Genomic DNA, 14,672 nt, shown 5'->3' with positions numbered 1-14,672 from the left:
ACTCTCTTTCTGAGAATAATAAATGTATTTTCAAAAAATCACTAAATGATTGTGGATGACTTCTTCGTTGGAAATCTCAGTTGTCATTCTGCTTTGGAGCAGGCACTTGCAGCTTGGCAAAGAAAAGTGGTGTTATACAAAGAATGCATCTTTTGCAATTCTTGTAAAAATCCATCTTGTTTTGACCTTTGGAATAGCATGGCTTGCACATGTTCAGTTGCATCTTTCCAGAGCCTAGCTGCCCAAACAGCCTACAGAGTCTGCCATTTTCCAACCTGCTCTGTGGTCCTAGGGGACATTAGCTTGAGCAGGGCACATTCTTGGGGTGACTGAATATCCTGAATCCCCCTCAACATCCCTGCACCTGTTGTATAGTCTAATAATATTGTTTGGGTGCTACATTGCAAAAATGTAAGACAGGTAACAGCAAAATGATAACGCAGGATGTGCGAAGGTAAACTGGAGAATGGTTACTAGCTGAGAATAGAAACAGAGGAGACATGATCTAAGAATCATACTGGAGAAAGACTCTGCATGAAATTCAAACTATGTGGGAATTTTTTTCCCAGAGCTGCCTCAAATTTTCGTTGTGCCTAATGATTGCCACCTCTGCCAAGGAAGAGGTGGCCTTAACCTACTTTTCTGAACCAAGAATCCAGGAAAATTCTGCAGCCGGGAGCACAGAGAAGAAGCCCATTAGGTCTTTGTTAGTGTCTCTTAAAGGTTAAGGTGAGCAATGACAAGTAGTCATTTGAAAGACAGTCTTTCTCTAATGAACAATCATTCATTAAAGCCAGTATTGCTGTGGTCTACAGCAGCTGAAACATATAATAGAGTTTATTTGTTTACAGTGTCCTCTTCTTACAAAATGCATGAAGGTAAGCCAAATAGGGCCCAGGGGAAGAAGACAGATGTGGAATATCCCATATTTTTTGAGGTATCTGCATTATTGTTTTTCACCATTGTAAGGAGAAGCTGGTTTGCACTGTTTGCTTTCTTTTTTAATCTGTTTTCAACTGAAACAGGCACTCTTCTTCAATTCTTTCTGCAGCTGTCATTTCTGTCAGCATCTGGGTAATCCATATTCCTGGCAGAGAAATTACATATTGGAATGGTTATTTTTCTTTTATTGCATCAATACATGGTTTTTAATTTTTTGCAGGAAGGATGATATAGAGGTGAACATGGGTGAAACTCAAATAATTTCTAGTGCTGTTCTGTCAGCAGAAGATAAAGATACCACCAGGGAGAAAATTTACTACTTATTTGAAAGACTTCCAGAAAATGGTCAGCTTCAGCTCAAGGTCAGTCTTTGTACTTCCAAGAAAAAGCAAGCATTCAAAGAGCTCTCTCTTTTAGGGTAGAATGAAGTTCATCTTCCTTTTCTCCCAAAGGTCTGTCATGTTTTGAAGTAGAAAGCTGTGGCCAGTTTGATTGTTGAAAGAGTGAACAAAACAATGATGGAGTCCCAGAGATTTTGACTCTAAAGCCTAGATCCTCAACAGGAAGAGAGGGAGGGTGAAAAGCATGGCAGATCATCTGAGGTGACAATGGAAATAGCTGCTGGGATAATCAGCCACTGAGGGGGAAAAACCAAGCATCAAAGCCTCTAGAGGTGGGGGGAATTCCTCTATCAAAAAAAGTGACAAGTAAACAATTACTTCAGTTACTTCAGGGTTCAGAAAGAATGGAGGGTAATGTGTGTGAAAGAGTGAGTAATAATCACAACTTAGAAGAAAAGTATGGGAGAAAGGATGAAAGAAGATGGAAAGGATATAGCATGAAGAAAGGCAAAAAATAAAAATAGAAATGCAAGGAAAGATAAACCATGGGAACAAAGATAGAAAAAAAAAGCATCTTTTTAATTGCATGTATAAATAAGAGAAAAAAACAACCCCAACCCAGTTTCTAAGACCTGTGAGCCTGCAAAGTATTTTGATGCTGGATCCCTGCAAGAATCCATGGATCATGTTAGACTTGTGAATTAAAGGAGCCCCACACACTGGGCCAAGAGCCAGCTACTACCTGGAGTCTGACATTTTGAACATATAGGGTACCTGCATGTATTTGAGCTCTCTGTCCTTGATAGCCTTATCTCTCAAGCTGGTGACACTGTTACTGCAGGCTAAATGTCAAATACACATACCAGTCTAATATGAGGTACTATACTATCTTCACAAAAGCGGGACATTTTATTCGGCAATTTCCATTTTTTTTCATCAGATGACCTCTGGAGCTATAAATTTCTGTGCTTCCCTGAAGTTTTCTCTAGCTTAATTTCTGATATCCGTTTCAGTATGGCTTTGGATAGAACCATGAGCAGATTTGTGAAATTAAGAAATAGAAAACATAAGTTGGGTCAGGAGCTGTTTAGTTTCATCTTATTGGTGACTTGTTGAGAAGTGTGTAGAAATCTGTTCCCTGGAGTAAGAGTGGCTAAACTCCATTCTCACTTTATTTATGATCATTGTATCTTCTCAGCCTTATTGCCACTTCGGAACAACTCCAGCTGCTTACTGCCCTTAGAAACACTACGAGGAAAGGGTCTATAGCTTAGAAGGAAAGACAAGTAGGTGCTGCTAAAAGTCTGGATAACAGCAAAGAAACACAATTAACTGGGCAGGATGCATGGGAAACTGTTTAATGAAGGATGTTTATTCTTTCTAGGTAGGCCAAGGCTGGGTGACTCTCCAGACTGGAATGAAGTGCACTCAGGAAGAACTGGATGCAAACCTTGTGAGATATGTCCATACAGGAGCTATAGGATCCAAGAACCCAGACAGTTTCACATTTTATCTGTGGGATGGGTACAACAGATCTCCAGCTACAGACTTCTACATAAATATCAAGGGCATGGAAAAGGGTAAGATCTGCCAGTCTTGACATTTTATGATTCTTGTTTCTGAAACAAAGATGAACTGAGTACATGTCCTCATCCTTCCCTGAGGCAAGTCTCCCTGCAGAATCCTAAAGTCTGTCTGCTTGGATTTCACTGCTAGCCAGAGCCCTGATGTTACTGCTGGTGAAGAAGTTGTCCTGGGATTTGAAAAGGCTCTGCCTTAGGAAACGTGTTGCACCTTGCCTCCTAGAACTCCCAGCTGCTATTCAAACAGAGTTGAAAATACCCTTCTAAAACTAGCACTAAGGCTGAGCAACCTGGTTATGGCTGATGTCATGGCTGACACTCCTGCGAGCTGAAGGTTGGACTTGACACATCCTCAATTCCTTCCAGTCTGAATTTCCCTATAATACTACAGTCCTATGCTTTTTCTACAGGTGATGAATTGCATGTGATGAAAGAATGCCTAAGAGATCTACCTAGAATTCAATATGACTCTGTTATTGTTGTTTTGTCTATCCTGCAGGAGATATTGATGTTTTCATAAAACCTCTTAGAGTGACAAAACAGGATCGGGTCTACATTACAACTGATGTCCTCCTTGCACTGGATGGTACTGACAAGCCAGAGGAGCTCCTTTATGTGATAACCTCCCCTCCTCAGCACGGACAAATAGAGTACATCAGCTATCCTGGCATACCTATTACTAGCTTCAGTCAAATGGATGTAGCAAGACAGATAGTCTGCTATGTTCACAACACAAAGTCAGTTGTTTCTGAAGATACATTCAGGTAAGGCACAGCACCCCACCCTCCAAACTTTTCCCCTTTGATTTCTTTGGTATTTAGAAACACCCACAATGCAAGCCAAAGAAATTCCCAAAACAAATTATTACAGAGAAGTGGAAGCTTCTCAATATTTATATAACAAAGATATTTCTACTACAATACAATTTATTATGACTGCTTTTGTAGTATATGCAGTTTCTAATTGATGTTGAAGTTGTAGGCAGAGCCACATTCACTCAATAATACTAGCTTCAATATCATTGTAGCACTGAAACATCCACAGCTGTCAAGGTTTAAGCCAGGGAGAATGATGAAGAACATACTTGGTGGAATTTTCCTTTGTTTTCTTGCTGCAGCTTGATGTAGTAAAAATTGGTTCATCAAGTTACTAAATAACTGCTTTCTTGTCTATTCCTATTTAACGTATTAATTTAGCTCTAGCCTTTTTTGAATCTATATGTAGTTTTTGTATCAGAAATGGGGTCACCAGCAGGTCCAGGGAGGTTATTCTCCCTCTGTACTCAGCACTGGTGAGACCGCACCTCGAATACTGTGTTCAGTTCTGGACCCCTCACCACAAGAAGGATGTTGAGGCTCTGGAGCGTGTCCAGAGAAGAGCAACAAAGCTGGTGAGGGGGCTGGAGAACAAGTCGTACAAGGAGCGGCTGAGAGAGCTGGGGTTGTTTAGCCTGGCGAAGAGGAGGCTGAGGGGAGACCTTATTACTCTCTACAACTACCTGAAAGGAGGTTGTGGAGAGGAGGGAGCTGGCCTCTTCTCCCAAGTGACAGGGGACAGGACAAGAGGGAATGGCCTGAAGCTCCGCCAGGGGAGGTTCAGGTTGGATATCAGAAAAAAATTCTTCACAGAAAGAGTCATTGGGCAGTGGCAGAGGCTGCCCAGGGAGGTGGTCGAGTCGCCTTCCCTGGAGGTGCTTAAGGAACGGGTGGATGAAGTGCTTGGGGACATGGTTTAGGGAGTGTTAGGAATGGTTGGACTCGATGATCCAATGGGTCCTTTCCAACCTTGTGATTCTGTGATTCTGTGATTCCATTTATCTGTTCTGACACTGTAATAGCTCAGAAATTTGTGTAGACAATTGGATTTTGGGGATAAACCTGGTGACCTATAGGCCCAGTTCAGAACCTTAGTGATACTTAATTTCAATTTCACATGGTTCTGAACCCTTTTGCCAACTGAAACTAGGTGCATTCCTAAAGTGGATATTTACTTGTTTTGTTCTTAAATGAACCTTCCTTGGTTACAGATTGGCATGATGTAATGAATTATCATCAGGTAAAGACAGAGCAGATTTATTGTTTCTTAGAGTCTTGAGGACAGTTTTGTAAAAGATAACAAAATTCGGAAAAAAAAAAGGTCAGAAATAAGGAAAATGTTTTTAAATGAAGAACATTAACTTCTTGATAGTATTGTCTATTGCCTCTGAAAACAGCTTTTTACAAAATATGGGCTTTCTGTAAAATTCAAATTTTCCTCACAAAAAGAAAAGCTTATTGTTTTTTTCATTTGCAACTAAGAAAAAAGAAGGATTTAGCTTCAAAGACTTGCAATTCAGAAAAGACCCCTTTTTACACTCTGTTATGAATAGATTCCTGATCTAAATGGCATTTTTCATGATGCGTGATGAAGATTCCAGGACATGTTGTGTCATCCAGTTTGAGAGCTTTTTTTGCAAAGAAGTCAAGAAAATGGGGCATGATTACATCAAATAGCTCAGCTCAAGTGACATTATCAAGAGTTAAGCCAGAACTAATTTTGAGACTTTCCTCAGCTGAAACATTCCAAACTACCCCTTCCAATAGATCAATGTGGTGGACATTCTAGTTAGGAGATTCATCTGATCCACTTGCAGTCATCACAGAAAAGGTGAAAAGCTGTTCTCTGGCTTTATGGTTTTTTATTGTGAAACTATCACCAAAGCTAGAATTATCTTATACATGTAAGATTGCAGTCATGCCAACCATAGGTTGAGCAATGTGGCAGTGACCTGCAGTAGTGTGACTTGTATACTACACTAATGCAAACAGAACAAACAGTTCTAGAGAAACTGTGTGTGTATGTGTGTGCTTAAACACAAAGTCTTCTGTTTAGGCCATAGGCTAAGAACCAAACCAAAAAGTCAGCCTTATAAAAGTAAGGTTACAATGCTTTAATAAATATTGATATCCAATAACTATTTTAATCACAATAATTGACGCTTCTTGATGTTATCACTTGGAGAAGAGTTTGGTTTTGTGTAGACATATAAATATTGTGCCAGAATATTATTATTATTTAAACAAGGAATGGTTACGTTAATTATATGGGTAATTATAGAAGAGAGGGGATTAACTGATCAGATTTTTACTTTCCACTGAAGTATTTCCTTCAGACATAAATTTGCCTGTATTGTTTGGTGCTGCTGGCCTGGAAGAAAGACTTGGCTATGCTTGTTTGGACAGATGACTTCAAGTGATTAGCAACCTGACATCAGATGCTGGCAGCAGGATACTAAAAGAACATGCTAATGTCCTCCATTTTGACATGCTGGCTTGATTTTGTAATGAGCTGGCACTATTTATGATTCCATTTTTATCTTTTAAATGCCATGACAGATGGTAGGTCCTACAGCCAACTCTGTTGCCATCAAACTGCAGAAAGTATGAAATGTTGGTAATGGTGAAATCAAACCATGCAACATGTCCTCCTAACTGTGCCCGAGAGTTGTCCCCTAAATTTTATCAGAGTGAGGAGAATATTTGCTGCTTTTCATTCCTAATGAAAAGATGAAGAAGCCATAAACCAGAAATAAACAACCCAAATCTCCTGAAGTGCAGAAAAAAGGAGGTCTTGGATACAGACATCTTCAGCACATTTGATATCAAGTGGTGTATGACATTTGCATCATAAATTTCAGTCTGATGTATATAACCAGGAGGCTTGCTCCTTTCTGCTATTTTGTAGAAGTCTGGATGAATCTTCAGTTTCATGAACCGAATTATCTAAGTCTTTCACCTAAATGTTGTTTGAGACATCATCCAAATGATTTTAAAACCATCTAAAGAACCAGAGGAAACTCACTTGTGCTGCAATTTTTCAGACTTTTTGAGACACGGTTAAGGTCTTGACTGAACGATTTTTGCCTTCTTTTTCTTCCTTATCATAGTATTTGTCATTATTATTCTAATTCTCCATTTGATTTCAGCTGCATTGCTAATAGCACAACCCTTATACCATTGGCACAATAGCATTAGATCAGTGCAGACAGATGTCTCTAGGTTACCAGCTGGGAATACCATCCTCAGTAAACATATTTCTAACTGCTATGCAGTCCCTGGTCTGCCTGTGCTCATCCCCATCTGTTTCATGGCATACTGCCAGCTTACAAGTTGATCAGGTCCTCATAATCTGGCATTGGTGAACACAGTGAAGAGTTTTAGGTGGACAGTCTGTGTGACACAGTAAGCTACTCCACAGCCTAATGGAGATCATTTACATTCAAGGCATGCAACAACAGGTCAGGTTATTTAAGTATGTCTTTGCAGTCAAGAGGGCAAGAGGAGGCAGATAATCCGAATATTAGCCAGTGCCCATTTCACTTATGTATGGCAGAAGCACACTAGGTGGAAAACAGTTAGTAACGCTAGCCCTCATATTCCCATGATGAAGAGCTGTGTCAGCGTAACTGTACGTGCATTCAAAGTGCGGGGCATTGGAGGGTGGCAGAAAAAGGAAGGTCAGGAAATGTGCTTAGTCTACCACAAGCAAACTTCTTGTCAAAGCAGACACTGTTCTGGCTCAAGCAGAACAAACCTTGGTGAAAACCACTATCCAAGATGCTTTTGCAAGTACTATGTGGCATAACTTCAGAAACTTCTGTAGTAAGAAAGGTAACTCTTATCTACTATATGGGAACAGGACATGAAGGATCATGAGACATTTATAAAGCAACTTTTGGTTTCCTATATCCTTAAAGGTTCTTGTTACAGGCATGACAATGTTCAAAGTAATTGCTTTCAGAAAAAATACTTAAGTAATAATCTTGACAATGAAAGCTAGGATTAATTTTGAAGGTTAAAATATTGTCTTTTTCTTTATTTTTATCCACAACTATATTTGATATAAATTTCTGCAGAGCATGCTGTCACTTTTATGGCAAAAGGCCATAACCCAGGTGGTACACTTCCAACATAGTTTTCTCCAGCCTTGGGCACCTTTCTCTTTTTCTTTTTCTTATTTAGACAAAGAAAATCAACTGTAGGGCATAATCAAATCTTTAGTATGTCTAAACAAGCATTACTGCTTGAGAAAGAACTATAAGAAACTATGCTGCTATGAACAGAAATTCACAGCATGGAATAAGAACTTGGCAGATTTTACCCTTTGATAAATACATGGTATGGACATCTACCTTTCAGAAATTACCCTAGAAACTTGCACAGTTCTCCCCAATATTCTCCCACAGAATCTTAGTATTTCAGTGAAACCTTACTTGAGTTTTGTAAAGAAATATAAATCAATTCTTCTGAATATGCAGAAATTTACAGATACAGTTAGGGCCTGAACAAGCCTGTAAATCAAGATGAGGATGGACCTTTTTCCAGCTTGCTTTTTAGATAGTTTTGGAGCTGTTTGGTATGAAAGACTTGTAACAGTGAACAGAAAACAAAGCACTGTCCCAAGCAGACCTAGCAAGACCTAGCACTTTACACACCTCTTTCTGTAAGTTGTAGTTGAAGCCAGAATTTTCACTGGCAATTGCCACTGACAGGTAGCCAAGTGAAGATATGCTTAAGGCTGTGTAAAAATCTAAATGTATGCTAAAGGGTGCAATAAGCTCTCCAGCCAGCCTCCCATTCTAGGTTTGCTCCTTCTGTATCTATGCTAGAAGATCAGATCCGATCAGATCTGTTATGACTGCTGAGACTGGTGGCTACTTAAAGCCATCCCTCTACCATGTACTCAAATTCCTGCAGATGCGCTGTAACTCTTGCCATACACCTGGCCACCTGCTTTCATGTTTTTTAAGTTATACATTCACCTTACCCACAGTCTGGGCTTGAGCTCAAACCAGCTCAAAAAGAAGTGGATACTTTTACAGTATTAACACAGGCAAGTCCTGTAGTAGAGATGCGTTATTATCATTTCATTACAGTACACGTGAATCAAGAACACATGCTGAAGAATACCTTGCCTCTCTTTGCCAGATTCATCATCAGCAATGGACTGAGGACTAAGCATGGGACATTCATGATCTCCTTGGAGGCAGTCGACCAAGCTTTGCCCACACTATTTAGGAACATGGGGTTAAGATTAGTGGAAGGTGCTATGGCACTCCTTTCTCCTGATGTCCTACAGCTTTCAGACCCAGACACTGCCAAAGAAAACCTTACCTTCCTCCTGGCTCAGCTTCCCAAATATGGTCATCTCTATTATCGTGGGGCTGTGTTAATGAAGTACAATTTCACCCAGCAAGATGTGGACAATGGGGATGTTGCATACAAGCATCAAGGCGGGGATTCCCAGATTGACAAATTTACATTTACTGCAACGGATAGAACCAATCAAGGCTTCATCGTGAATGGGAGGGTGCAGAGCGAACCAGTGTCATTCACTATTCAGGCAAGTGTGACCATGGGCCTACTTAAGAGATATATAGCATGATAAGGTGGAAAATACAGTAATTTTGATGGCAACTGGCATTTGCTGCAGTCTATGATTTAACTGAGGTATTTATCAACTAAAATGTTTGCTTTCTCTGCTCTGTGAGTCATTAATTTGGAGAACTAAATGGTTGCCACAACAGCAACTAGTTGATGGCAAAGAATTTCATAGAGTGCAAATAAAGAGACTGTTTTTAAGAGAAAAAAAAACATCCTGATCATATAAATATAAGCAAACATATACTTATCCACTTATACTTGCTAAAACATTTCACATAGAAATCTCAACCCTAAAGTTGAGCCCCGCTATGGAGGGAATTGTACTTCCTCCTGATCCACTTCCTCATTGATTTGCAGATGAGAGGTAGCAGACTGTTGATATTCATGTCACGGGGTCTTGAATTGCAGCCCCTTGTTCCCACAACTGGACAGCCTGTCTTCCTTCTGTGAGTCTTTGTAAGATGCCTGCTCCTATTCTTCCTTCCTTTACTAGAATCTTTCTGTTCATTTCCCGTTTCCCTAATTTTATAGCCCTTCCCACAGTGTCATAGCCTCAGATGCCTTTGTTATTACTTCTTGTATGTACCTCTCTGGCATGTTTCAGTGTGCAAAGCAGGCCTGGTTGTTATCATGCCTCAAAATTCTGTATGTTTCAAAACACTGTTATTAACAAATAAACTCCTAGCTTTCCCTGATGACAAAGTCTGAAGTTTCCTGATGAGCGAGGAACGCAATTTCAGCAGAAGGTGAGATATGGAAACAGCAAAAACCATCGTGGAGTGCTAGAAGACTAATCAGAAGTTGTGAAAGGTGACAGACATTAGAGGAGACATATTGGTCAGGTCTACGACTGTGATTATCATAACCCTTATGTTTCTATGGTTGCAATTGTACAAAACAGAGGTGAGAAATATTTCTGGAGTTTTAATTTGCTAGAAAATTGCATCAAAGGGAAAAGGTCTATGGGGAGTCTGGGACATCAGAGCAGAGGTACACAGAATTCGTGTTGCCCTCCCCAGTGTGTGCTGTATACTGCCGCATGCAGCAAGTGCTGGACAATCTGGGCTTGGAAATCTCTCATGGAAAGTGCTACTCAACTAGAGGTTAGACTTCTTCTGGAGCAGACTATGAGTTAAGGTGGCTACTGCCATCCTGAGTAGGCTACTCACTTTTAGCAAAAGCAGGACAGAGAATATCTTACAAAATGCTGCAAAGTGAATACATGTTTCTCTAATTTTGATATAGGTGGATCGCTTGGACAAAACGGCACCAAAAATTATTCGTCTCCATTGTTTTTCTGATGTGGAGCTGCTGAAGAATGACAAATATGGAATCTATATTACTGCCAGGTCTCTGAAGGCTTCTGATCCTAATACAGAAGATGACAAAATAATTTTTAAGATTTTACGAGGTCCTCATTATGGCTACCTGGAAAATATAACAACAGGTTCTGTCTTCTATAGTCTCTGCATTTTGCGATATATTCAAATAGAATTAAAAACCTATCTTGTTAACATTTGCTTGATAAAAGAAATGAAAGTTTCTTAGTGAATATTGGGGAAGGCTTGAATGTAGTAAGAAAGTTTTTATGCTAAACACTGAGTCCCGTGTTCATCATGAATCCTTAGACAGTTACTGGCTGCCATTAAGGAACTATGGGGTTTTTTGCATCAAGATATAGAAAGATTAATATTGAACTGGCCATTTGATAAACTTGTTGCATGGAAAGAAATTGGCTGGGGCTTGGATCATGTTGCTGTTTAGCTATAAAACCACATTTCTCTAAGTTCAAATTTTCTAAGTGTTCAATGAAAAGAAAAGTTGAAAAAGTCTGTACGAGCTATGTCTTTCTTATTAACAGGCTTTTTAATCATCTGAATGTTTCTCTTCTTTCCCAGGTGCACTTATTCAGGAAGGTTTTAGCCAGAAGGATTTAAACAGCAAAGTCATACTTTATGTCATCAATCCATTGCGGGAGGTGAATTCAGACAACGTGGAGTTTCAAGTCACAGATATGAGTGGAAACTCTGCAGTACCTCAAAGGTAGCTCCATCCCTTGGTGGTGTGTGGTGGGGTTCACAGTGTGCACATATCACATATGGGTGAATGAACCCATGCTGGCCTTGAAGCTGTGCAGATGTGGATGTAGCTATGACTCAAATTACCATTTCTTTTGTTGAAGAGTGGAGAAGGTTTCTTCCTCTCAGGGAGGTGATTTACAAAGCGCTAGCTCCAGGTTAGACAGGGGCACAGTTCTCAAGGGCCTTTGGGGCCTCCCAGAGAAACATAATGGATTTTACTTTAAGTGGCACTTGGGCATTTGGAATCTGAGATAAGGTACTGGACACTGAGAGATGAGACTGTTGCTTCACGGTCCTGAAGCTAGAGGTCACTCGTGCCCTGTGCTGATGGCCACGCTTTTTTCACCAGTTTGAGATTATGAGGGAGGGGATGCTGTCACTCAGCAAGAGCTTTGAGAGCAATACTCATGCAAAAGAGTACAGGTGGAGGGCACACAGCATGTTCTTTGTCATCCACTTACAAAATATATATTAGGCATAATATCAAATTTCCTTGTAACATATGATAAACTTAGTGCACAAAAATTAGAGACTGGTGTATCATCTGAATGGTGCTTTGATGATAAAGATCAAAAATGGAAGCAGCTCTACAGAGGAGGCAATGTTGCTATTTATTTCTGAAAATTGGCCTGAATGTTCAACCAATTTATTAATCAAAAATACTGAGAAAAATAACTCAAGCTATTTTCCTGGGCTAAACTGGCTAGCCACAAAACAGGACTCCTGGCAAGGGAAAAAGACTAAAGAGCCAGCTCCAAAGGCCAGGCTCTACTGCAGAGCATTTTGCTGCATTCGAGAAAGAGAACGGGAACAGAGCAGAGCCACAGACAGCATTTCAGCAGTTATGTGCTGTGCCAAAAGATGTCCCCATACACAAACACATCTGAACACAGCCAGCCTGAGCAGCTCCCAGCTGCACTGTGATGGCTCGCAGATGCACTGATATTAAAACCACCATTAAAATGCTGCCACTTCTCGTGGGATAGTGTGGCTTCTTGTATATAAATAGCAATATGTGACATAGTTTTATGAAGGGAGGAAAGAGAAAACACTTTTTGTATGGAAAATTCGAGTTTCAGAGAAGTAGAATTTATCTGTTAGTTGCACTAGACCTTGGAACAAAGGGGAATTTGGGTATTAAGAAAAAAATAATAGTTTTAATATTGTATTTATTAGCTTGTTAGAATTTTTTAAAAAAAATATTTATCACATAATGGTCACTAATTCAAAATACAAGTTTGATTTTGACTCAGAATCATTAAGGTTGGAAAAGACCTCTAAGATCATAGAGTCCAACTGTCAGACCAGCACCACCATGACTCCTAAGTCCTGTCCTAAAGTGACAAGTCTATATGTTTTTTTAACACCTCCAGGGATGGTGACTCTACTATACCCCTGGGCAGCCTCTTCCAATGCTTCACTGCTACTTCAGTAAAGCAATTTTTCCTTATATGCAATTTAAACCTCCCCTGCGTCAATCTGAGGCCAATTCCTCTTATGTCATTGCTAGTCACTTGGGAGATGAGACCAAAACCCATCTCACCACAATCTCCTTTCCAGCATTTGTAGAGAGTAATAAGGTCTTCCCTGAGCCCCCTCTGCTCTAGACTAACATCCATTTGACATCCATTTGCATGTTGATATTACCAAAACTGAATCCTGGCTTTTATCTGAATGATGCTGGACTACATCTGACACATGCATCCTACTTAGTAAAAATAGAGCATATTAACTTCTAAATGGCTTGCCCACAAAATGAGTATCAGAGGAGGAAACTTCCACTGGTATAAGAGCTAATCAACTCTGAGAGGTCTAGAAATTTGCTTCTAAAAACTTAAAATTGTTTTGTCAGTAGCACAGATCATTTTCCTTCTTTCTGCTCTCTTTCACTCCTCTCTGACTCTCAACAATTTTTATCACAGCTTTTAAAAAGGTGAAATCTTTAATGGTAATCCTGTACAGCATGCAGTCCTCTGAGGTTTTGTCACAATTCTAAATAATAAACACTTCTAAATTTTAGTGTAGAGAAACCTAGACTCTGTCACTTCCATGGCTGAAGAGTGAAGTACACAGAGTTTTAAAGGGGAAAGTGGAGGGCACTTGCACAGAGGTAGTGAAGTCCTAGACCATGCCCTCGATGCTGGAGGCAGAGATGTAGAGGATAGCTGAAGGAGGGCAGGAAGAAAGAAAGATATTGCAGAGAAAATACAAGGGGGTGCAAATAAAACAAAACTACAGGGTTAAAGGCAACCAGTAAGAAACAGTGGTAGCTTGTCCTGGCCTGTTTGTTGTTACAGACACATTTTGCTTTTCTCAAAGTTGCTGCAGACCTCCTCTTGTTCCAAAATGAGGTTCAGGCTTCATTTGGGATTGACTAGGTCTGGACTGGAAGATGTATTAACTGCCTATCCTTCTTTCTAATCAGCCAAATCACAGAAATGTGTTGATTTGGAAACAAAGACTGAGTATGTGTATTGGCTACCTCAGCAGTCAGGAGAGAAATGGCTTCCCAGTGAACCTTGAGCAGCAGAGAGTGGGGGTAGCAGGGGACGTGGCTTTGCTTCAGGCAGCTTTTCCTCCTCTCCCACAGGTTGGAGCTACGGTGGTCTCGGATTGAAATGCAACAGACTGAATATGAAGTATGTGAGAGCGTAGGAGTGGTGTCACTGAAAATCACCAGGGCAGGACACACTGCAGAGTCTGCCTTTATTGCTGTAAAGGTAAAGTTAAAAGCCAAGCTTCTAACTGGAAACTTAGTAAGTAGTGGAGCCTGTTATTTACTTCCTCAGACTTGACAGGTATTTTATTAATCAGGAAAGGGCATGCAATTCAAACCAGACTTACTGGGACATTGTCCTTGCTAGAATAGATGGTTGGAAAATCTTTGACAAAACTTTCTGAGTTTTAAGTAGAAATGCTGATTAACCAAAACTAGAATGTTTTTGAGCAGTTTTTCAGTTTGAACGACCTTCTATGACAGAGTAGGCAGTTTCCTCTAGTGTTGTGCTCAGAAGCTGGATTTCCAGGATTTACCACTTCAAAAACCAGGCTTTGGGCAACCTAGGGCCTTGAGTCATCCAATTGCCCTGATCAGGCTTTAAGAGCCCAGGAGCTATGGGAGCTTCAACTCCATAGTCATGGCAGCCTCTCCTAGTTCTTCCCCACTTCCATAAGCCTAGGAAAAAGCCCAAGGAAACCCCTATATCTTCAGTAACAGCTTCTGTCTTATGTTGAAAAATTTAGGCTGAAATCTGCCAGTTGTAATCTTGTAAAGCAGGATTCATGCAACTTGCCTTCAAAAAT

At 40.2% G+C, this 14,672-nt stretch overlaps 1 protein-coding gene across 1 annotated transcript in view; it reads left to right on the top strand.

Moving 5' to 3' along the window:
- The window catches only part of FREM1 (FRAS1 related extracellular matrix 1), a 77,070-nt gene that overhangs the window by 41,730 nt on the left and 20,668 nt on the right, over window positions 1-14,672 (top strand). Inside the window, exons 22-28 of the mRNA XM_054054004.1 lie at window positions 1,163-1,304; window positions 2,668-2,863; window positions 3,366-3,630; window positions 8,833-9,247; window positions 10,534-10,735; window positions 11,187-11,331; window positions 13,960-14,089. Of these exons, the coding sequence (XP_053909979.1) occupies window positions 1,163-1,304; window positions 2,668-2,863; window positions 3,366-3,630; window positions 8,833-9,247; window positions 10,534-10,735; window positions 11,187-11,331; window positions 13,960-14,089 (1,495 nt within the window). The remainder of the gene's footprint in view (window positions 1-1,162; window positions 1,305-2,667; window positions 2,864-3,365; window positions 3,631-8,832; window positions 9,248-10,533; window positions 10,736-11,186; window positions 11,332-13,959; window positions 14,090-14,672) is intronic.

The sequence above is a fragment of the Cuculus canorus genome, chromosome Z (assembly GCF_017976375.1).
Source record: "Cuculus canorus isolate bCucCan1 chromosome Z, bCucCan1.pri, whole genome shotgun sequence".
In the NCBI taxonomy this organism is placed as follows: domain Eukaryota; kingdom Metazoa; phylum Chordata; class Aves; order Cuculiformes; family Cuculidae; genus Cuculus; species Cuculus canorus.
The sequence above is the reverse complement of the archived record's forward strand: the minus strand, read 5'-3'. Positions and strand labels throughout refer to the sequence as shown.